At 36.2% G+C, this 24,469-nt stretch overlaps 1 protein-coding gene across 1 annotated transcript in view; it reads left to right on the plus strand.

The window, feature by feature from the left end:
- Positions 1–8,300: 8,300 nt before the first annotated feature.
- LOC150097072 (RAB11-binding protein RELCH homolog) overlaps positions 8,301–24,469 on the plus strand; it is a 445,830-nt gene continuing 429,661 nt past the window's right edge. The window contains exon 1 of the mRNA XM_090408119.1: positions 8,301–8,598. Within this exon, the coding sequence (XP_090264245.1) occupies positions 8,301–8,598 (298 nt within the window). The remainder of the gene's footprint in view (positions 8,599–24,469) is intronic.

The raw sequence follows: 24,469 nt of genomic DNA on the forward strand, positions 1-24,469 counted from the left end.
TTTGAGAGAACAGAGTTTTCTTTCCCATTGCTGGTTTTTGTGATCTTTTAATGCGTAATGAACTTGGTTGGATGCTCTATTTAGTTCTCGACGGTCTTGCGGAGATAGTGTGTTGTGATAGCGGCGTCTGAGTCTATTTTTGTTCCAGATCAGAACAGGGATATCTTCAGGAAGTGACTTGACTTCAGCTGGGGTGGAAATAGAACAAGCTGTGGATAAGCCAGCGTGTATTTTACATTCAAGATTGCTGACTGCCACGTCAATTTCTTCACAGGTGGAGATAGTAGGTACTGAATCTATGATAGTGTTCATTTTAGCCTTGAATTTTGCAAAGTTAGTGTGGGATTGGTTGGGAATGAGCTCAGGCTCCCCCCCCTAAACTTAAAAGTACTGGATTGTGATCTGAGCTGAGCTCATCAACCACTTGAAGTTGAAATTTATGACAAATATTGTTAAAAATAGCAATATCCAAAACATCAGGTCTGCCGATTGCTCCATAATGTGTTGGCTCGATTGGGCCTGCAATAACAATATTTCTCTTTAAGGCAAAATTGTAGAAGATCATTCCGTTGTTGTTAAAACTCTTGCTGTTCCATAAAGGATGCTTAGAATTGAGATCTCCTGCTACAATTATTGCTTCATTTGTATCTAGTAGCTGAGAGAGATCAGAGAGGAGTAAAGGTTTGCCAGGGGGGGGTTGTATACAGAATAAATCTTTAAGCTGCCTGCATTGTTGGTATGAATTTCTATGCCTGTCTCCTCGAGGTTAGATGTAGTAGTCTTCTTAATCTCATTATAGCGGATGTTTCTTCTGACAAAGATGGCAGTGCCTCCACCTCTGGCACTGAGTCTGTCATTTCTAAGTAATGAGTAGTTTCTGAGTTTGGGATATCGCAGGGACGTAAGTGAGTCTCATTAATGAGGAGAATATCAATTTGTAAGTGATCTGTAAGTTCCTGTAATTCCAAATTTTTGTTGTTGAGACCGTTTACATTCCAGAATATTATCTGTATAGAATTTCATGTTGAAGCTGGATTAGTCATTAATCATGGAGAAGATGACTTGAGTATTCCTAAGGAATTTGTTGGTATCGGCCTGGCTTGGATTTGTTTTGCTGAAGGCCATTAGCATCTCCCCTAGTGAAGCAGCGAGAATTGCTGAGGAATTTTGACTGCTAGCTGCAGGGAGTACCTCGGTGTTACGTGAGGAAACCACAGAAGCATAAGATTTATCTGGTGTAACTTTTCGTGCTTTGATTTCAGGCACAGATCTCACAATATTTTTCTGCGTGGGCTGAATTAACTCCTGTCTAGGTTTTTGAAGGTTGGATGGGTGGAGAGAACAACCCTTGTAATTAGCAGGATGTGGGCCACTGCAGTTCGCACATTTAGCAGGTGTGGACTTTGGCTTGACGCAAGTGTGCGAGGAATTATCTGTATAGAACACTTGTAGTCTGCTCTGCATAACATTTGTGCATGCCCAAATTTTTGGCAGCGATGGCATTGACCAGCCGACGCCTTTCTTCTCAGTGGCTCGGTTTTGATGACCAAGTTGCAGACTATTCTAAGATCGTAAATTTCTCTCTGATCTTTACTGATCTCTACTAAGACCAGAGGCATGGGGCGCTTATCTGCCCGATACATTCGAGAAATCTTGATTGGTTCCAAGTCTTGTAATCTGAGATCAGTAGCTATCTCCTCTGATGTTATGTTTTCTACCAAACCTCTGATCACTACCTTAAGGTTCTTTTCACTTTTTAGTTGGTAAGTATGATAAGGGAATTTATGATCATCCATAAGTCTGGTGAGCTGGCGGTAGTCCGTTGTTCCTTCGGGCTGTATGCGGACTCCATCATCAGTGTTTTTGGCTGATGATAACTTGATGTTATTGTTCTTCATCGTCTCTGCAAGCAACGACCGTTTTTCCTTAGATCGCAAGACAACTGGTGGAATCCTCTCTTTTGGCCGTGTCGATATATTTGTCTCTGTTCTTGCATTAGATAGTGCTGATGTGTCCATTTGAGGTGCAAATTCAGGTTCTGCAGCAAGAGACTCTTTCTTTCTGCTGACTTCCTGATAATCATTGGAATCTATGTCAGTTGTTGTGACGTTGTCATGTGTACTGTGAGGAGAAATTTCGGAGGTTTGAGGGTCTTCTGTCTCAACCTCCATAATCTGATGAACTTCAACTCTTCCTGGCCATTTCGTGTGCAAAATGTTACCAATTTGCCGAAAAATAGCTAGAAGTTCTTTGAAAGAGGGATCCTCATATGATTAATCCATAATTAAATTTAGACTTGAAGTAGGGGAAGGAGCTGCCTTGTCCCTTCAACCACCAAGTGCTGCAGAGGGCAGGGAACAGGAGAGGGCCTGAAAAATGTTTTTGAAGATGAAATAAAAGTCTTACCTGCTCTGATGATCGAGCACTCTGTTGATGCTGGATAATGCACTGACGAAAATTAAGCGACTGTTTATAACAGCAAGCTATTAACTACTATTACAATGAATAAACATAAAAAATCGCTAAAACATATCAATTAAATTCACAATTCATCATCAATAATACACGATACGAAACACTAACACACTAGCTGCCATCCTAACCAATGATCAGAATTCACCCCGAATTCATCACTCTCCACCTACAGTTGTTACAAACAATACTAGGAATTACATTTAAAGGAATGATGGCAGTCAGTGCGCATGCCTACATTGGAATCCCTCTATGCATACAGTAGCATATTTAATTCTTAATATATCTCATAAATTAATTTTATACAAACAAAATTAGTTAATGCCTTTTTATACTCGTATAGGGAGTAGGCGAGGCCGTTTTAGCCTTATCTAACTTTTGGAGACTGAATTGACAATTCAATCTCCACTGGTAGCCAATCAGAAATAGCTGGCTCAAAGCTATCACTAATTAAGCAGCCCTGTCGTGAAGATACGACTGAACAAGAGCCCCCCCATCCGTCTTGTGGTTCCTAACACAATATTTTAATGTCTGAAATAGTGTGGGTTCTACGAGCGATTTTCGTGAGTTTACAGGATGAAAAAACCTTCTTTTCCCATGCCAGAGATCAACTAACTTGGGAACCGATAGATAAAAGGCTTAGTAAAATATCCTCTAGTCAGCGACTAGACTTGCACTCGAATTCTATCTTCGTGCGGTTTAGTGCTCAGGAGTGCAACACCAGTTCCAGTGAGCCACACAAGCCCTTATTTATTTATACAATTGAGGATAATAATTTCCAAGACTTTGAGACAGTGATTGCAATGAAGATTGAGTCTGCAAAGTAAGGCTTTGGTACTTTCTTTATATAAACGCTCATGTTTACATAAGGATCTATGTAGCAGCTTGGTGTTTTTCCAATGAATCATATGATTAGGGTTTTCAACTCCATGTTGAACGAGGCCAGATTTGTGTGGTTTGATCAGACAGATGTGTCTCAATGTTCAGATATGCGTTTACTTATATATCTTCCAGTTTGTCCGTAGTACAACATCTTACAAGAAGATGGAACTTCCTATATGCCAGGTAGCATCATAAGTGAGAGTTCGTCTATCGGAAAAGGTAGTAAATTGTGATTATGGTTTGGTTTATAAGTAGCAGCGGATTTGTATTTCTTCATGATTTTTGACAGACATTCAGAGATGTGTTTGATAGGAATCCTATGGGCTTCTTCATCCTGTCTGGAGTTGATGTGTTGGGAAGTGCCTGATGATTTTTGTGTTGTATCCAATTAATAAGGCTGTATCTTTAATAATTTTCGATTCTTGTTTTAAAAATATTTTTTCAGTAGAACAACATTTTGTACTCTGGATACCAAAGATTTTATGATGACATATTTTTGGCGATGGATGGTGAGAAGATAAATTGCAGAGGTAATGAGCTGAAAAAGTCGGTTTTCGATAGACAGAGAAGGAGATGAAATCATCTTATTTACGTTGGACGTGAATTTAAAGAAATGAGATATTGTGATGATTCTCTTTGAAATGTGAATTTGATGCAAGGATGAAGGTTGTTGATCTTATCTAGAAATGAGTATAGTTCTTGATCAGATTGACTGCAGACTGCAAAGACGTCATCACATATCGAAGCGAAATTTTTGGTTTTGGTTCCAGAGCAGAAATTTTATGTTCTAGGTGTTCCAGAAAAAGGTTTGCTAAGTTTGGGGATAAGGAAGAGCTAATTACTGTTCCCTCCTCTTGTTTATAAATTTTGACTTTCCAAGGGAAGTATCCGGATGTGATAGCAAATTTGTATAGTTCCACAATATTGGATGGAAATTTTTTGAGTTAACAGTTCTATTGTCTCTTTCTAAGGAATCTTAGTGAAAAGAAAGACAATGTCGAAGCCTATTAGCATGTCTGTTTCTGACAGTTTGATGTCTTTTATTTTTGTGTAAAATTTTTACTTGATGAAGCTGAGTGGCCTATGAAAGGACGGAGAAGGTTAGACAAGAATCTTGATATTTTAAAAGTGGCTGCTTATAAAATCCACAATATGTCTCAGCGGACAGTTGTTTTCGCGTATTTTAGGAGGCCTAGCATGGTATGCTCTGAGTATTTTTATGATTTCCTGATCTATTGATGTTGTTTCGTCCAGTAACTTGTTGAGTTCCTTGAGCTGTGTTTTTTAACAAACCAATCAACCAAATCCACAATTTACTACCTTCTCCAAAAGACAAACTGTCACCTACGATGCTACTTGGCATATATGAAGTTTCCATGTTCTTGTAAGATGTCGTTCTATGGACAAACAAAAAAAATATATGTAAACGCACATCTGAACATCAAGATACATCCGTTTGATCAAACCACACAAATCTGGCTTCGTTCAACATGGAGTTGAAAACCCTAACCATAGGATTCAATGGAAAAACACAAAGCTGCTACATAGATCCTTATATAAACATTAGCGTTTATATAAAGAAAGTGCCGATGCCCTACGTCACAGACACAATCTTAACCGCAATGACTGTCTCACTATTCTAAAGGTCTGAGAAATTATTATCCTGAATTGTATAAATCTGTGTACATAAAAAAATAACTTTCTGCCTTATAATCAGTGGAAGTGACGTGTGCTGATGAAAGAGCGTTGCAAGTTCAATTCTAGTCAACAAGAGGATTCTAAAGGAAATTTACTAAGGTTTTTTCGATCGGTTCACGAGTAAGTTGATCTTTGGCATGGGCAGGCTGATGAGCCTGTTGAAGTGGCGTTTGTACTCTACAGCGCTGACCACACGGCGAAAGATTTTGGTTCGAATCTAGTGGCCGACTAGAGGAACATTTTCTAAGCCTTTTTTCGATCGGTTGCAGAGTTAGTCGATCTCTGACATGGGTAAACGGTGGTTTTCTCCCAGAAACTAGGATATTTTGTCCCAGAAACTGAAGAAAATCGGCCGTCGAACCCACACTATTTTCAGACATTAAAAATATTGTCAGGGTTAGGGAACACGAAATTTTGTCACTTGCTAGCCACCTTCTTCACTGTGTACCGATTAATTAGTGATAGCCTTGGGCCAGCTATCTCTGATAGGCTACTGGTGGAGATTGACTTTTGGAGACTGCCACTCAGTCTCCAAAAGTTAAATAAGGCTAAACGGGATCGCTTGCTCAATATGCGAGAACAAAAAGGTGTTAGCTGATTTTTTTATTGTATAAAATAAATTTATCAGATATATTTTAATTCAATTTTAAATTAACAGCCGATTTTTTTAGTTTTTAAACATGTTACTGTAAGCATTGAGGAGATTCCAATAATGTAAGCATGCGCACTGACTATTCCCATGAATGTAATTCCTAGTATTATTTATAACAACTGTGCTGATGATGTCTTAAGATACTTAAGACGAAATGTCGACATATTATTAAAATTTAATTACAGTGTTATACGTGTGAATTTTTAGTTAATGTAACTCATTTCTTATCATGTTATGTTTCCGTTGCTCATAACAAGAACGACAGCACAATGTGCCTTCCACTGGAAATAACTGATTTCGAATCTCATCTTTTACAGAATAAATCATCCTGTTGAGTGAAGTGAGACAATAGAGTTTTTCTCTTGGAAACTCTGGATTTTCGTTCAGCATACAACAAACTGAATAGATACCATCACATACAAAATTCTTATTATTCAAGAAGAGAGGGGTAATTTGCGTTGTAAATAGGGATGGAATGTTTGTGTTGCAGAGTCTTTGAAATGAATGGAGGTATGACGTGAATAATAATAATAATAATAATAATAATAATAATAATAATAATAATAATAATAATAATAATAATAATAATAATAATAATAATAATAATATGCTTTTTCTTCATTATAAGAAGACAGATTGAAAGGTTACATTCTCAACAGATGTTTCTGTGAGCTTAATCAGACTTTTCCATGAACACTTCAATCTTCTTAAGACTTGACACAGCCTGACTAAAGTGTCCGATTTTCCTGGAGTCCAGCACGCGTTTAAATGTGAAGGTTTTAGTGTATGTGCCTGTGGGAGTTAAGCATCACAGAAAATAATTATTATTGTTAGAAACCTTTAAAAATGACTTTGAAATTAATGGGTATTATATCTGATATAATGAAAATGATATATGCACATATACTATTTGTGAATATTTTTTTCGGTTTATGTTTAATGAAGGGCTGTTTGGTTCAGTGCAAGTAGCACTTGCATGCACAGCTCTCGGCTTGGTGAAAATTCTACGTTGAATTTTAGTCTCCGACTACTGTTACTTTTCTGATTTTTTTCGACCGGTTCCCGAGTCGATCTCTAGTAGGGTTAAGCTGGTTTTTTGTCCTGTAACCTAAAGAAAATAGACCACAGAACCCACACTATATCAGACAATAGCATATTATGTTATGTTTATGGAGCACGAGGTGACGACACTTGTAATTCGGCTCTTTATCAGTTGCTGCTTAAAAACTATTGATAGTCTTGAGCCAAGTATCTCTGATTGGGTTCCAGTAAAGATTGATTTGTCCATTCAATCTCCCAAAGTTAAGACTAAAACGTCCTCGTCTACTAAGTGTGATAAAAATACATTAACTTATTTTTTTTAATGAGATAGATTTCTGATCTTGTCTCATGATTTATGTATTTTTGAAGATAAATTGAGATTCTTTTTGTGAGAAAGAAGGCGAGAGTCTATTTTGGAAGCACTCAAAGTGACCAGGTTGTCCTCATTCCCCCCATTGAAGAGCGACATGGAGATCTGGTTGGAGATGATTTTGAATTCTCGGATGACTATATACTGCATTTGTCGAATGAGCAGGATAATAATATGATATACCCTCAGTAGCAACATTGTGGATTGGATTAATGATCAATTTGATGAGATCAGGAATTTATAGATGGTAATCGATCGAACAGAACTTTGGGTATTTCTGTATTGTTGGTAAATGCTGGAAACGTGAAAATCATCCACTGTAACAATCAGTGAAAATCCAAAGTGAAATCCAACTACTCATTTACAAAGGATGGAAGAAAAGAAGAATGCCTAGTTACTAAGTAGGCCTCGGGTCTTTCGGACATGATCAGATGCTTTAGAATCCATGCAATGCAATGTGCTACTAAAGGTCGCCCGTATATTTCGATTTATAAATTAGTATGCAATGGCAATTCTTAGCATTCACTGAGAACCCCAAAAATTATTTGGCAGCATATCCTAGGTTGTAATGAGACCGAGCTGTAATTGGACAAATTGTGCAATTATAGTTATTATAAAATGCTGCGATTCACTACAGTTCCTGTAAAGTGGTCGCAAAAAAGTAATATAAATGATCAAAATTAACATTTTCACTCTCAGTATCTATTGTAGCGCTATTCTTGGTCAGGATATTTGAACAATGATGCGAGTTGTAGCTTTGAAATTCAAAGTCGCGTGTTGAGCTGTATAATTGAAAACATCTTCGTCACCATCATGTATGTAATACATAAAATAATCCTAAAAGAAAAATAACGAAGCTTTATACACAGACAGAATGTTCACATTCACCTGATTAATGATAACATTTTTCAACTTGAAAACTGTCTGAAGTCAATATACCAAAAACACGACTAAGAAAAATAAAAATTTAACTGATTAGATGGCGTACCATACCTCTTTAAAAAGACAATTTGGTGTTTTCATAATAGCGATCTTTGACTTGCGCGGAATGTTTATCTCTATGCATTCTCTACAAATGTCTGATTTTATAAACAAATAAATTATTAAAATAAGCCATCTGTTGACAGATTATTGAACCAATGTTTTTCATATTCACGTGAAAGTGGAGGTATATTTATGACCAATATGGCTGAGGAAGATGAAATAGGTGTTTTGGAAGATGATAGTAATCGAGATGTGGATAATAGTGTTATTTTTCAGGACACTTCTCCAAGCCACTGCCGTGTAGTTGAGAGTCTGGATTTGACTTTTGATAGGATAGCCGCTAAACTTTTGAAAGATAACTTTATTCTTACAGCTTTAGAGCTTCATACAGAATTACTAGAAAATGGAAGGGAACTATCGCGGCTACGAGACTATTTTTCAAACCCGGGTAATTTCGAAAAGCAATCTCAAATAACGTCGGAGGTGTCTCCAGTTTTGCGTAAGTGGGAATAGTATAAGTTTCTTCACATATAGTATATATTGATTAAAAGGCTCTTAGATAACCATTAAAATAGTTTTGGGGCATTATCACTATACCAGATCACGGGTGATATGGTGGATGGATATGCTGACGTTATTAGTAATGTATCATGCATTTGATTTGGTGACTGTAAATAAATAACGAATATGTGTATTTAAATAAAGCTGTGTATGGATGTTGATGGTTAAAAAAAATACTTATTCTCCTAAATTCTGCATATTTTGAGAAGTTTTGGTGCTACGCTCAGGGAACACCTTGTATGTGTATAATATAATACTGGTACATTTCCTTAACGAATTGTTCTCAGTTAAATTGATTGGCAGAGAGAGAGAGAGGTGGTATTTGTCATTGTCACTGTTCTCATATGAAATTTTTGTTAGTATTTTGTCTTTTATCTCATTGGCAGAATAACGAAACTTTTTTCCCCCAGTAAGGTAATGTAGACACAGTTGTGATAACCTCCCAGAAAATATGATTTTTTTTTTTTTTTTTTTATAACGCCACACAAACTGGTTGAAAGATTGGTAGTCATTAACAGACAAATCATGGCCTCATTATCCTCATTCCTTAAAAAAACAGAGAAATGGTAAATTCGCAGTCATGGTTATAAATTAGCAGGAGCAGAGAGAGTTGAGAGTGCAGTGCAATCGAAATCTATTTGAGGGAAGTAATAGTTTTATCTGAAACTAAATTTTCCATTTTTTTTTTTTTTTTTTTGGTATTTCAATAACTTGGAATTAATGAAATCAATTTCAGTAACTTGGAATTAATGAAAAGATCTTTCATTAATCTCTACATTATTACAACACAAAACAAAATAAACCATAAAAAGATATTGACTATATTTCACTGGATTTAAAACTACCATATTTGGAACAGGACTACTTTATGCTTGTGATGAGTGTGTTACAATTCAAAATGTAATGGACAAAAGACTTTAAGTCCTAATTTGGCACCAATTAGTGTAAAGTTTTTCATAGTTATGTTAATCTTAAAATGACTGCCTTCCAAATTTTTTTGGAAGGCAGTCATTAAAATCATAAAAAAGTTTAAACCATCCAAATAAAAATTAACTAGCTTACATTTCGGTGGTTTTGCAGGTTAATGCATCTATACTTGTGAGGGTTAGAAGAAAGCGCTTCATAGCCATTGAAGGCAAAATGTAGTCTTGAGTGGTAATGTTGTGAAGGGGTGTCCAAAGGGGTTCCAGACTTGCTATAATGGCAAGTTAGGACTGACAGACATCAACTTTAAGACAACTGTACTACATTAGAGGATTCCACATTGGGACTTGAGGTTTTTTGTCTGATCGTTTCACATATTGTCATGAGTAGATTGTAACAAGAAGTTATTCTCTGAAGAGACTGGTTTGAAATCCGCCGAAATGTAAGCTAGTTAATTTTTATCTATGATAGTTTTTTGTGTTAATACTATAAAAAAGATGAATAATGTCCAACACCTAAGTCTGTCTACAGGACATATCTTTCATTGTTGTATATGAATAAGCAAATAGTTATTGTAATTTGGAAGTTAGTCTGTCTGGTCTTTGAGAACCAGCATTTCAAAACAGCTGCTTGCCCCAATGAAACAAACCCCATAAAAACAAACACATTTGCCCTTGGCTTAGAAATTGTAATTTTTCAGGACTTGTGAAGTAACAAGACACTTTTAGATCTCCTCTGATTGACAGTCTGTCTTACCACTTCATTGACCAGATGAACTGGTGCTTTCAAACTGAACTGGCCACAATTAAAGATGTCTTTGAAGTACAGAACCAACACTACTCATGCTAAAGTTTTAGTGTGGATTAAAAGCCTAAGACAAGGATCCTTTATAAAGGCCTTTCAATTGAAGGTGATTTGGTCAATCTCATTGGAAATGACAGAGGAAACTGATTCTTACCTCTTACAAAACAGGTATTTGCACAAACTTGGATTAGGTTTTTAGTTCATCATCATCATGAATCATGGGCTCACTGCCCGTTGATGTCTGTTTCACTATCTTCTTCCACCTTTCTTTGTCCAGTGCACAGTGTCGCAGTTTTTGTACACCCATTCCACACCAGTCTTTTATATCGTCTATCCATTCTCTGTATGGTCTACCTCTTCTGTTTAAACCATCCAAAATACCAAACATAAATGTCTTTATCTTCCAGTCCTCACTCATTCTACAGATGTGTCCAAATAATTGCAGCTTCCGTTTTATAATCTTCTGCATTAGATTCTGTTTTGGTTGTATCTTCTGATAGAGCTCTTCATTTGTGATTTTCTGTACCCATCCTATTCTTAGAATCTTCCTGTAACAAGTTCTTTCAAATGACAAAATTCTTTTTCTTGATTCCTTATTTATTACCCACGTTTCAGATCCGTACAGTACGCCGCTTAAGATGCATGTTTCCAATACGCTTAGTTTTGTTTGCAGACTGATCACTTTACTTTTCCAGATGTTATCCATGGCCTTCAGATTTGTTCTTCCCTTTGCAATCCTGATCTTTATTTCTTTTTTACAGTCCAAGTCATATGTCAGTTTACTTCCCAAATATGTGAATTGTTCTACATTTTCTATATCAGTTCCATCCACTTGTATCTTTTGTTTCATGTTCTTCTCACCAAATACCATTGTCTTTGTTTTTTCAAAGTTCATAACAAGTCCAAATCTCTTCCCTTCCTTATTTAACAGTTTCAGTGTTTTTTGTAGTTCTCTTTCATCTTCTTCAGTAATAACAATGTCATATGCAAATCTCAGATTGTTAATTCTCATTCCGTGTACAGATATTCCTTTGGCATCTTCTTTCATTTTATCCATTGCTCTTTCTAAATGTGCGATGAAAATGCTTGGTGATATTGGGTCTCCCTGTCTAGTACCTCTGCTTGTTTTAAACCATTTCCCCAAATCATCACCTATTCTAACTGCTGCAACTGCATTCTGGTAAACATCTTTTAATATAGCTATTAGTTTTTTATCAATTCCATAGGATTCCAGAACTGCTAATGTCACTTTCTGGTCAATACTGTCAAATGCTTTCTGAAAGTCAACAAAGCAAGTATATATGTTTTTGTTTTTTCTCCTAGCTTTCTCTGCTATTAACCTCATTGTCAAAATCTGTTTAATTGTAGTTCTATCCTTCCTAAATCCTGCTTGCTCGTCTGCAAGGTATGCTTCCAATTGTGTTCTCAATCTTTCTGTCAATATGATCATCATCACTTTACCAAGGTGACTTATCAAGGCAATTGTTCCATAATTTTTACATTCTAGCTTATTTCCTTTCTTGTATAATGTTACTAATATTGATTTCACCCACTCCTCTGGCATTTTCCCTTCTTTCCATACCATATTGCATAGTTGGTGCTTTTCTGTAACCATACTTTCACCACCATATTTAATCATTTCTCCAGTAATGTTATTGTTACCAGGACTCTTTTTGTGTTTTAGCCATCCTATTGCTTTTTCTACCTCTCCTCTTAAAATGTCCATATCATGCTCATTACCTGGTGGTGATATCTACTTCAATTCTTCAGTGAGTTTCCCAATGCTATCTGAATCTAGTTTATCTTCATATAACTCACTACAGTATCTTGTCCACCGTTGTACAATTTTTTCTTTATTCATCAATACTTTGCCCTTTTCATCTTTAATTGTGGTCTGTTTTGGTTGCCACTTTCTATTAATGGATCTGATAATTTTGTATACCTCCCTTGTTTTATGCTCTCCATAGTACTGTTCTATATTGTTGCATTGGGCTTCTAACCATTTCATTTTATCCATTCTGACTGCTTTTTTTCACTTCGTTACACTTTCTTCTATTTGTTCTGATGTATCCCTTCTTATCTTCAACATTCTTTTCTTCTGTACTAACTTCAGTGTTTCTTGTGTAATCTATTTCTTCTTGATTTTCTCTTCTTCTGGTACTGTTTCTTCAACTGCATCTTCTATCGCCTTCATTACTCTTTTCACTTTTAAATTCGAGTTTTTTTCTTTCTCCACACTTTTAAGTTTCTCTGCTAACACTGTTCTGTACCTTCTTCCTATTTCTGCTTCACTTATTCGTGCTGTATCTCTTCTATTCTGATGTTGGAGTTTATATTTCTTTTTCAGTTTCATCTTGATGTTTGCAATCACTAAACTATGGTCCGAGTCTATATCCGCTCCTTGAAAAGTTCGACATTGCTGTACTGATGTTATCCATCTTCTTTTAATCATAATCATATCAGTTATGTTTTTGGTTTTCCCATCATTTGATCGCCACGTCCATTTTCTACACTCCTTTTGTTGGAATCTTGTGTTACAGATCATCATCTCGTGGTCCACAGCAAATTCTAACAATTTTTCACCTCGTTCATTTCTTTCTCCGAAACCATATTTTCTCATGACTTTTTCCCAATCATCATTGTCTATTCCAATTTTGGCGTTCCAATCTCCTTCAATAAATAGCACATCTTGCTTTGGTATTGTTTCTATTGTCTCTGTCAGATCTTTGTGGAATAAGTCAATATCCTCATCTGTGCTGCCAGATGTGGGTGCATATATCTGGACTATTGATATGTTGAATGGTTTGCCTGAAATCTTGCTACTATGATTCGTTCATTTATTAGTTTGTAGCCTAACAGTGCCTCTCGAGCTCTTTTGCTGAGAAGGAAGCCAACTCCTGCTTCGTGCATGGTGTCATGTCCTGACCATATTACTTCGCATCCATTGATCTCTCCAGATGATGTCCATCTCATCTCTGCCAATCCTAGTATATCCCACCGATATCTCTTCATTTCCTCACGAAGTAGTTCTAATTTTCCTGACATCCAGAGTGTCCGCACATTTCATGTTCCTACTGATAACAGTTCTGTTAGTTTCGTTTTCTGTTTCCTTTCGGTATCTCACTTTTCGATCCAACCCCGATCGCTCGATTGGTATCGCAGGCCTTGTTTATCCTTGTTAATCAAATAATTGACTAAAGCTTTGCAACTTTATAAGCTTGAATACTTTTGAAATCCTCAAGGTATGACAAATAGGCAAACCTCATTTTCTCTCTTTTTTTTTTTTTTAATTTATATTTTTTAAAAGGAATTCGCTTTCTTTTGTGCTAAGCTTTTGCTCTCTTCATCTCACAACTTCCCTTAAATAAGATGTAAGGGAGGATGTAGGATGAAGAGAATATTGCAGTTTATCGATACAAAATTAATAACGGAAAACTCGCATACAAAGATTATTTAATAGTATAATTTTTGCCTGTGTGTCACAGGCATCTTCAGTATATTTTAAGCTCAAATTAAACAATAACTGACAATTCCAAAAAGCGCTACCTAAGTAGCTGGTGTAAGATAACTAAAAAGGTCAATAAATTTCCTTAAAAAAAATATATATATAAATATACAATAAAAAGTTAGGAAAGATTAGCTGATTTATAAAGTACTATCTTCGCCGTCGGATCTGTTTAAGTTAGGAGAATGAAGTAAAGTTTCACATGTTTCTTTATAAAGGCGTTTATGTATACTAATGCGAGAAGTATTCGGAATGAGGGCAAGGAGTTTTTTGCATTGTTAGCTCAAGTTCTTCAAAAGTTATAGGCATTAGTGAGACTTGGTGTTGACTAAGGATGATATAGGAATAGAATGCGAAGGATATAGTATCTTCAGAGATGACAGGAGTAACATGATTGCGAAAGATTTTGCTAACGATAACAGAAGAATTGGAGCCAGGAATAGTAGAAATACATCAGGATAGGGATGTAGATCCATAAGCTCTCAATCTATCAATGTAGGGAGCATTTTTTACATCACTCACCAACTTGGTCCCTCTCCACAACCTCCTCCTCATCTCCAAGGAAACCAGGTGACCAGACTTTGAGCAGAGTAATCCAAATGTGGAAGTATCAACGCCTTATAAAGGGGAATAATAACCTTTTTTATCTCTGGATGTTAGTGTGCTCTTCAATAACCAAGTAATCCTATGTGTAATCTTGGACACCTTAGCAATGTGCCCTTTGAACTTCATCTCCCTATTTACCAACATCCCCAAGGCCATAGCCTCATCAATCTCTTGGAGTACCGTTCCATCAATGTGGTACACAGCCGGTAATCTTTTAATCCCAAAATGCATAACTTTACACTTTTCCATATTGAATTGACATCCATTACCTTTTGCCAGCTTATTTAAATCGCCCTGCAAACTCAACATCAGCCATCAAACTATTACTCGCTTTCCCTCCAAATTAGTCTATTACTTGTCATAGATATATTAATTATGTTCAAAATGTTTGATATGGCAGTATTGGCATATCAAACATTTTGAACATAACTAACATATCTATGACATATCTAACATTTTGTGTGTTCTTTTAAGGCCATTCTAACTGAATCAATCCACCCAGACCTTGGTTTGTCCCCGGGGCTACTTCCCACCATTTTGGCATCAAACACCTGTTTTTATTATTATTACCTGACACCTCCAGGGAGTCCAAAGACTCATTGAGGGAGGGTGCCTACTCTACAGCTCTGTCTCCATCATTCAATCCACCAACTACAACTAACTGCAACTACTCTAACGTCATCTACCGCCCATCACCACCACCATGCACCCATCATCCTTTCCTAACAACTAACCGCAACTACTCTAACGCCATCTATCACATCACCACCTGAGATCAACTCTGCTCACACATTATTGAATGCTAACAATGTCAAGTTCCTTTCTAATATCTTCATTTTTTAATGATTCTTCCAATTGATGTTCATTCTTCTCATTTTTTTCTCAACTCTCAAATATGTGATCTCTGGTCTTTGATCAAGTACTTTATTTCTAACCCAACTCTCTTAACTCTAAAATTGGTTTGAGCACTGTCCTACATACTGCTAATTTGATGTTTTAGCTAATTTCTCTCCTATTCCTTAAAAATTTATTCAACTGGCTAGCCACCATACCAGCTTTGCTTATTCTGTTTATTTCCATAGTTTTGGTCTTTTTATTGCTGACTCATGCCAAATTTGGTACAGCTACAATTCAGTTTAGTTGGAGAATCCTGGAGACTTGCACCGGATGTATTTAGGAGTACATCATCTGCATAAAGTAGAGCTAAGTTGGATATCTTTGATTCTGACATCAGGTTTATTGCAACTTTCTTTCATAATTCGATCCATATAGATGATGAATAAGAGTGGAGATAATGTGCATCCTTATGTTACCCCTGATTTTACATTAACTATCTTCCTGTATTTCCTCCAGTTTTAACTTCTGATTTATAAATATAAGTATAAGCTATGTATTGCTTTATATAATGTTTCATTTATCCCATATAATTGTTGTATCAAAGTTTTTCTCTAGACACCTTGTTGTATGCCTCTTACAGATCTATTTTTCAATGATTTTTCACTTGTTTTGCTAATCTTTCCCTGCCCATTCTTTTTAAGTGACCATACCACCTGAGATTAGCTCTGCTAACGCATTCCTGGATTCTGACAATGTCAAGTTCTTTCCTAATATCCTTGTTTTTAATATGATATTGCCATTGATGCCATCTGTTCATGCCTATAATCTTTCTCAGGACTCTCATATCTGTGGTCTCTAGTCTTTGGTCAAGTATTTTACTTCTGACCCAGCTCTCAGATCCACAAGTTAAAACTGTCTTGTATACAGCTAATTTAGTGTTCTGATTTATTCAATTGACTTCCTACCATACCAGCTTTGTTGATTCTGTTTTCTATTTCCATATTTAATTTACCATCTTCACTAAAAAAATGGTCCTAAGTAGTTGAAATGCTTCACTTGTTCCACAGGTTCTCCGTTCACTATGCAGTTGACATTTTCAACGATTCTGCCTATTTTTGTCTTTGTCTTTTTATTGCTGATCTTCATACTATATCTATTACAACAGTTATTCAATTTAGTCAGGGAATCTTGCAGACTTTGTAGTGGATTTATTTAGAAGTTTAACATTGTCCACATAGAGCAAAGAGCTGACATTAATTGGAGATGTTTGTTACAACAGTTATTCAATTTAGTCAGGGAATTTTGCAGACTTGTACTGGATTTCTTTAAAAGTATAACATCATCTGCATAAAGTCAAAAGCTAAGATTAATATCTCTCAATTTTGATATCAGGTTTAATACTACTTTCCTTCATAACGTGATCCATATGGATAATGAATAATAGAGGGGATAATGTTCGTCCTTGTCTGACAACAGATTTAACATCAAACCATCTTCCTGTATTTCCTTCAGTTTTAACTGCTGACTTACAACTCAAATGAAGGCTAAGTATTGCTTGATATATAATTCCCTATTGACACCATATAACTAGCTTTTTTGAATAGCTTTTCTCTTGGCACCAGATCTTTGTTATATTCCCACGATTTCTCTACTATTTGCCATAAAGTGAAAATCTGATCCTGGCCTGAATGTAAACCTATTACTGGAAAGGAAGAAGATAAATTGAAGTTACCAAGAAATTACATTTAAAAATAATGCAATTCTTTATTCAAGTGTAAGCAAACAAAGTTAGCATGTGAAGTTTTCACAACTAGGCTGCTTAAATATAGAAGCCGAAGACTTCACATCAGTTGGCTTGATGTAAAGTCATTTCTTTCTATATATATATATATATATATATATATATATACACACACACACACACACACTTCGTGTGCAAACTTTTTCCTTACACTTGGATCAAGTATTAAATAAAAGTATCATTTCTTCACAAGCTTAAGACTTTCTTATTTGTCTTCTCTTCATGTGAATTTGTGCATATCAGTAATGATTAATCAATGTTCTGAATAGAAATCCAGCATGTGCTTATTAAGATTGTACATGGGGACAGAACCCCCCTCAGTACATTCTACATATTCCTTAAAAAGGTTATTTGGAGGTTTTATCCAAGTTTAGCTTTGAATCCTTAGCAGCCTAATTTATACACATACTTAATATGTATAGTCTCGTGAGTTTTTTTGAGATGGTATGCAAGGGAACACCATCTCTATTAAACAGTGGTGTGTGGCATACAGATGCAGTACATTTAGAAATTTGTAATATTCCAGTAAATTTGTTTACACATTTATCTGGTATTCAAATAAGCTTATTATGTAATAAAATGTACATTTTTACTACACTTAAGATATTTGTAATAAGTATTTTTAGAATTTTTAATTTAAATTTAAACTTGAATGTTTATATATTAACATTTTGAAGCCAGGCTCTGTTTTGTGTAAGTTATGCCTCATGCAAGATGATTTTAGTGCTACAATAAAACTTTCACTTTATTTGGTTTGTGACTAAGCAGTATTGCATTTGTTCCAGCTCTCATTATTACACTAAATACTCTAATTCTGTTTTTCACTAAATATATAATAGTATACACTGCTTAGAAGAAAGTCAACAGACGCTATGGTGTGGGGAACAAACAGCCATAGCCAGTCTAGTGTGGTGATGTTAGTGTCCACAAACCATTCATTCACAGTAGCAATCTTATGACACAGCATGAAATAGAACATTGTTTCTTTCAGCATCTTGCTGAAATGCCACAAAGTAGGAAGCATTGCATTCTCTAGAATATTCAGATGCCTCTTGGTGTCGTGGCATCACTAACAGAGGTCCAAGACCAAAGCAGGAAAAACAAGACCATACCATCACACTGCCACCTCCAAATTTCATAGTTGGATTATCTGCTCTGGTATGAGATATTCACTGGGCATCTGCCACACTTGTCTGCTCAGCAAAGGATATAGCACGATTCATTACTCCATAACACAGCTTTTCAGCCTTCCATGTCTCACTGTACATACTGCCCACTGCATGTGACACTGTATGTTGGTTTGGGTAATGTGGAGTTTGCAAATTGCGGTCCTAGTGCAGTATGCAACTCATGGAAACCCATGTTGTCAGCCTCAGTTCTGAAGTTTTTGTGCAGATTCTTGTTCCAGTTGATGCCAGGAACTCTGCATTCAACGTGTTGCCTGATGAATGGTGGTGTGGTTTTTACATATTATCCTTTGTAGTCCTATGGTCACATTTGGTGAGCGTGGTGGGTCATCCACTGTGGATAACACTTGCATTTGACTCACTGCATTTCCATCTCAGTATGATATCCCTGATTGTCGACCTTGGGTTGCCCAATTGGTCAAGAACAATTTGTACAACAGCTAGTCCTGCAATATGGCATCCTATCACAACTTCTCTTTCAAAATCCGTCCGTTCCTTTCTCACTGCCATTTCACCCAGGCACAGTTGCACTGATTTATGAGCATCATATTCCTCCAATTTATATATTATATAAGCTATATTCCATTGCATATAATTATGGCTGAGTTGGATAAAGGGAATAGATACTCTGATACTATTTGATTAGCTACTACATGAAAGGATGTTGCATAAACTGGAGATTGTGGAATTGGAAAATAAGCTTTTGACAGACAAGTATCAGAAAGTGGTATGAATCCACCAGATTTAAGGTGACCACTGGCATAACCTAGTGATCAGGCTTTGTACTATGGTTATTCTATACATAGAATAATATTGGGAAGAATCAATAGACACACACACACACAGTGATTTCAATAAGCTGGACATGTGAACAAATGATACTATCATTTCAGTGTAAGCTTAAAGTTATGCACGTTGAAATGATGATCCAATGGCATGTTAAATTGCAGGATTATGCTGCAAGAAACTAGTGAGCCAAGGATCTTGGAGGTATGGGGAATAGAAAATTTGAAGTTTAGGGGTCACATAGCAAAACTTGCAAATACAATTCAGAGGGTAATTGGGATATCGAAATGAACATTGACATGTAAGAATAAGAAGTCATTTTGCCTCATTAGAAAGCCTTGATACAACCACACTGGACTACTGTGCACAGATTTGGTCTTGTGGGTTTGAAGGGTATAAAGAGGCTGTTGAAAGGGTGCAAAGAAGAGTTGGAAAGATTATATCGGGATTGTAGAATGTAGATTATGACGATGGATTGTGAGTGTGGTCTGCAGACTCTGGCTACAGAAGAAAGGTTTTTTTTGGGGGGGGGTGATATGATAGAGGTCTGTGAACTTCTGAATGGGTGTTATAAAATTGGTTTATCTTGTATATTATTTTTGCCAAATTTTTGAATTTAGGGTCAGTTTGTATAATTTTAATTCAATTTTAAAAAATTCAATCTTCTGATTATCCTTCCAAGATTTTAGATTCATGATGAAATCATGAATTTAGAAATTCTGCATTTTTTTTTTTTTTCAGTTAGATGTATTAGATTAAAAAAACAGCAACACTAAATTAGCTGTATGCAACGCAGTGTTCAAACCAGTTTTAACTTATGGATCTGAGATCTGAGAGGTTAAAAGTAAAACACTTGACTAAAGACTAGAGACCACAAATATGAGAGTCCTGAGAAAGATTATAGGCATGAACAGATGGCATCAATGGCAATATTATATTAAAAACGAGGATATTAGGAAAGAACTTGACATTGTCGGCATCTCAGGTGGTATGGTCACTTAAACAGAATGGGAGAGGAAAGATTAGCAAAACAAGTGTTCTCTGCCAGGTTGGCAGGAAAACGACCCAGAGGAAGACCAAGATATAGGTGGATTGATACGGTACAATGTCCCTTAGACGATAGAATTATAAGATCTCATAATGATAATATTGGAGTCTTGACAAGTAATAGACTGATTTGAAGGAAAATTGTAGATAGGAAGTTAGTAATGATGTAAATTTTTCATGTAGTACTATCATATCCTGTACACCCTTTGAGGGTACATGTCAGGAATTTGATGATGATGATGATTCTTCAGCAGTACCATCTAAAATTTCAATGCTCTCATTTGTTTGTGCTCTTTATTGTCTTTATCATCAAATCTAACATTAATTACATGTAGAACCATCATCTACTGATATTTATGTGCTTTCTTCATCAAGTTATTCATTTTCTCAATTGCGCTTAACATATTTGAAGCATTGTCTGTGACAATACATAGACACCGATCCTTTCTAATTTCGAAATCTTCTGAAACATCTTCCACTAACTTTTGAAGATAGTTGCTGTTGTGATGTGCCTAGATATCCTTTTCGCCAATGTCTTGAGTTATTTTATTTTCATCTATAAATCTAACATTAATAGCAAAATAATTGACTCTGTGATGTGTGCATGCATCCATTTTAATGAAGACAAAATGGCCCTTCAGACTTTTTTTTTGAAGTTTCTTACATTTGGACTCTTCAGTTATCAGTCTCCTTATACTTTCTCTTTCCAGTGAAACTTCTCCATTTAAGCCTAAAAAGGCTGGTTGGGCAAAAAAGGATAGAGGTATACTATTGTTCATTGCCATTTCAATGATGTGGTTTTTAAACTTTTCTGGTGTCATTGTTACAATAACTTTGTGAGATGTAAAGGATCTCGGTAGTTGTGTTTGGCCTCCAGTAGATATCTGATCTTTCTTTAGCCCTGAAGTAGAGAAAATATTCTTATTGCTGTCTTTCTCATTCACAGTTCTAACACTTCAGGATGAAAATGTTGCAAGTGTTTTTTTAAATTTGCTCTGGTAGGTACATTTTTTATCATACCCACAAAACCTACAAATTTTTGCATCGTATGCTTTTTCACAATCATCATCTTCTAGACACACATTTTCCATCTGTTGTTATTGTCAAATGTTCAAAAACGACAGACTTTGACACTTTTTTGCCATTGTGAATTTTTTCATGGGGTGCCACACAAGTGCTCACTCAGTAACTCAACTATATCAACTGATTCAGTTACCTCCCTACCATCGGCAGTCTTTAAAATCATTCTGCCATATACATTTTTTCTTTTACTTGCAACATATCGAAAAAACAGTTTAGGATTCTCTTTAGCCTGCATGGCCAATGTTCTTTCGTAATCCTTTTTTGCTTTTCTTACCACACTCTTTACCCTTCTGGCCTGCGCTTTATACTGTTCATGTGCCTGCCGTCACCTTTCTCCTTAAATTCCCTCTATAGTTGTTTCTTTTTTTGCGGCTCAAGCTTAATGGTGTTATTCATCCATTTAACTCCTACTTGATTTATTATTCGGACTCTAGGTATACAGTTGGCCATTGCTTCATGCAAATACTTCTTAACTACCTTCCATGCACTATCAACTTCTAGCCCTTGCAGTCGTACATGCCATGGCACTGAACCAATCAATTTCCTAAGCTTGTCATACTTACCAGCCTGATAATTCCACATGTACCCTGTCTTAATTGTAAATTCCACAGCTTTAGCCACCTCCCAAGTCAAGACCCTATGATCACTCTCACCAATTGGTGGCAATGTGGTTATATTTGTTACAGCCAAATCCTCAGATGCGATTACTAGGTCAAGCACTCTCTGACCCCTAGTATTTTCCATTACATGCTGTCGCAGATAGTTATCCCTTAATAACTGCATAAAATCCAATTCCTTCCTCCCATGTGTTCTCTCCTCACTCCAATCAATGCAACTATAGTTGAAATCTCCCATAATAATTACTCTCCTTCCACTCATTTCTTCTATTTGCTTGTGCATATTATCTCCATCTTTTCCATCACCTGGTCTATAGCAGCACCCAATTGTATATTTTGTTCTGCTAGCCACAATCTCACACCAAATGGCCTCAAATGTGCTCTTTTCTCTATCCTGCAATTCAACTTCTATTCTCCTTGGCTGCCGCTCATCAGCTATCATTAACAATTCTCCTCCCCCCATTTTATTCTCCCTGTCATTCCTGAACACACTATACCCATCACATTCAATCCTACTAGCTATGTCATCTACAGTCAGCCATGTTTCACTAATGCCAATAACCTGTGGTCTTTAAGTACCAACCATGGCCAAAAATTCTTCCTTCTTGTTCCTAATACTCCTAGTATTAGTGTACACGAATTTCAGACCCCCACATTAGTCCCATCCTTACCTTGATGCCTTATACTAACTATCCCATTCTGATTTGTTGTCCTTATTCGCTCGGGCATATTATATTCATTCATACACTTAACTGCCTCCCTAAGGTCTGCATATATACTCCCCCCCTCCTTAATAAATCTAGTTTCCCTGATTCTGCACATCCACTTTATTCAACAACACTTTTTCAAGTCTCCTTACACTGAATCCATTCAAATGCAAGCCATCCATCTTATATAGATCCTTTCGCCCATCAAACTCACTTTACAAATTCCAGACCATTCGTCATACATAACCCACGCATAAAGTCATTTGCAATTTTGGCCCTCCTTTTAAACACTTCACTGTCATACCATGGCAAAAGACTAATCATCCTAATTCTCTCACTCTTTTCTTTTACTACCTCAAACAGTTCATTCAGGTCCTCTATCATTTCCATTTTATCTCTTTCAAATCATTCGTACCTGCCACAACAATCATTTCTTTCACCCTTTCTTTTTGCTCTCTAATAGACTCAGTTACGTCCTTGATGGTCACACCAGGATGGTACGATTTTGTCAAATCCTTTAACACACCTCGTACTAACGAATCACCATACAGCACTCTCTCCTTCATTTTGTTTACGTTCACACTAATACTCTTATTTTTCCCATCATACTTTTTGTTGTTGACTGGTACACTCAGTAGACTTTTGTTCATACGCTCTAGCTGCTGGTTTGCTCTTTGTATCGCTCCACTCAACAACGCGATCTCGCTCATTGCATCTATCTCATCTTTTTTATTTTCTGTTAAACCATTAATTTGCTCTGTATTAATACCATCATTCACACCTTCACAGTTCTCTGGCACAATTCGCCATTTCTTGTCATATCACTATTTTCTTCATTCTGGAGTTTGACAAAAATATCACACTCATGACCTGAAATACATTTTAATTGCTCATTTTCCTTACATTTTCTACACACATTCACTCCTTTATTATCATCTAACCATACTCCAACCGCACTCTGCAAAGCATACATTTAGCTTAGAAATGAGTGCTGTAAAAGGAGTTAGAGATGATAAAGGTGACATGAAAACAGGAGAAAAAGATATCCTTGAAGTATGGAGTAATTACTTCGAAAAATTGCTAAATGAAACAAGCAGTGATAGCACAGTGGTAAAAAACACTCAACAGGCATACAGTCAGGGATACATATCCATACTTGAAGTAGAAAAAGCCATCAAAGGCTTGAAATATGGAAAGGCAGCAGGAGTAGATGATATTCGACCAGAAATGCTGAAGTATGGTGGTATAAGAGTCTTATAGTGGCTGCACTGCATAGTTCAGAAAGCTTGGACAGAGTGACGAATTTCCGATGATTGGAGTAAAGCTCTAATAGTACCCACATATAAAAAAGTAAATAAAACTGAATGTGAGAATTACAGAGGTATTTCCCTACGGAGTGTTCCTGGCAAGATCTATGCAAGTATACTTGAGAAACGGTTGAGAAGAATTGTGGAAGAAAAGCTTGGTGAAGAACAAGCTGGATTTAGGCCAAATAGAGACTGTCAGGATCAGATCTTCACTTTACGACAAATAGTCGAGAAACCATGGGAATATAACAAAGATATGCATTTAAGTATTGTCGATTTGGAAAAGGCATATGACAAGGTGCCAAGAGAGAAGCTATTCGATACGCTACAGTTATATGGTTTCAGTGGGACATTATATCAAGCAATATTTAGTCTTTATTTGAGTTATAAGTAAGCAGTTAGAATTGAAGGAAGTACAGGAAGATGGTTTAATGTTAAATCTGGTGTGAGACAAGGATGTACATTATCCCCTCTGTTATTCATTATCTATATGCATCACATTATGAAGGAAAGTGGTATTAAACCTGATATCAAAATTGGAGATGTTAATGTCAGCTCTTTGCTTTATGCAGATGATGTTATACTTCTAAATAAATCC

This window comes from Typopeltis vanoorti, chromosome 18 (genome assembly GCF_054136105.1).
Source record: "Typopeltis vanoorti isolate ZY-2024b chromosome 18, IOZ_Tvanoo_1.0, whole genome shotgun sequence".
NCBI classification, from domain to species: domain Eukaryota; kingdom Metazoa; phylum Arthropoda; class Arachnida; order Uropygi; family Thelyphonidae; genus Typopeltis; species Typopeltis vanoorti.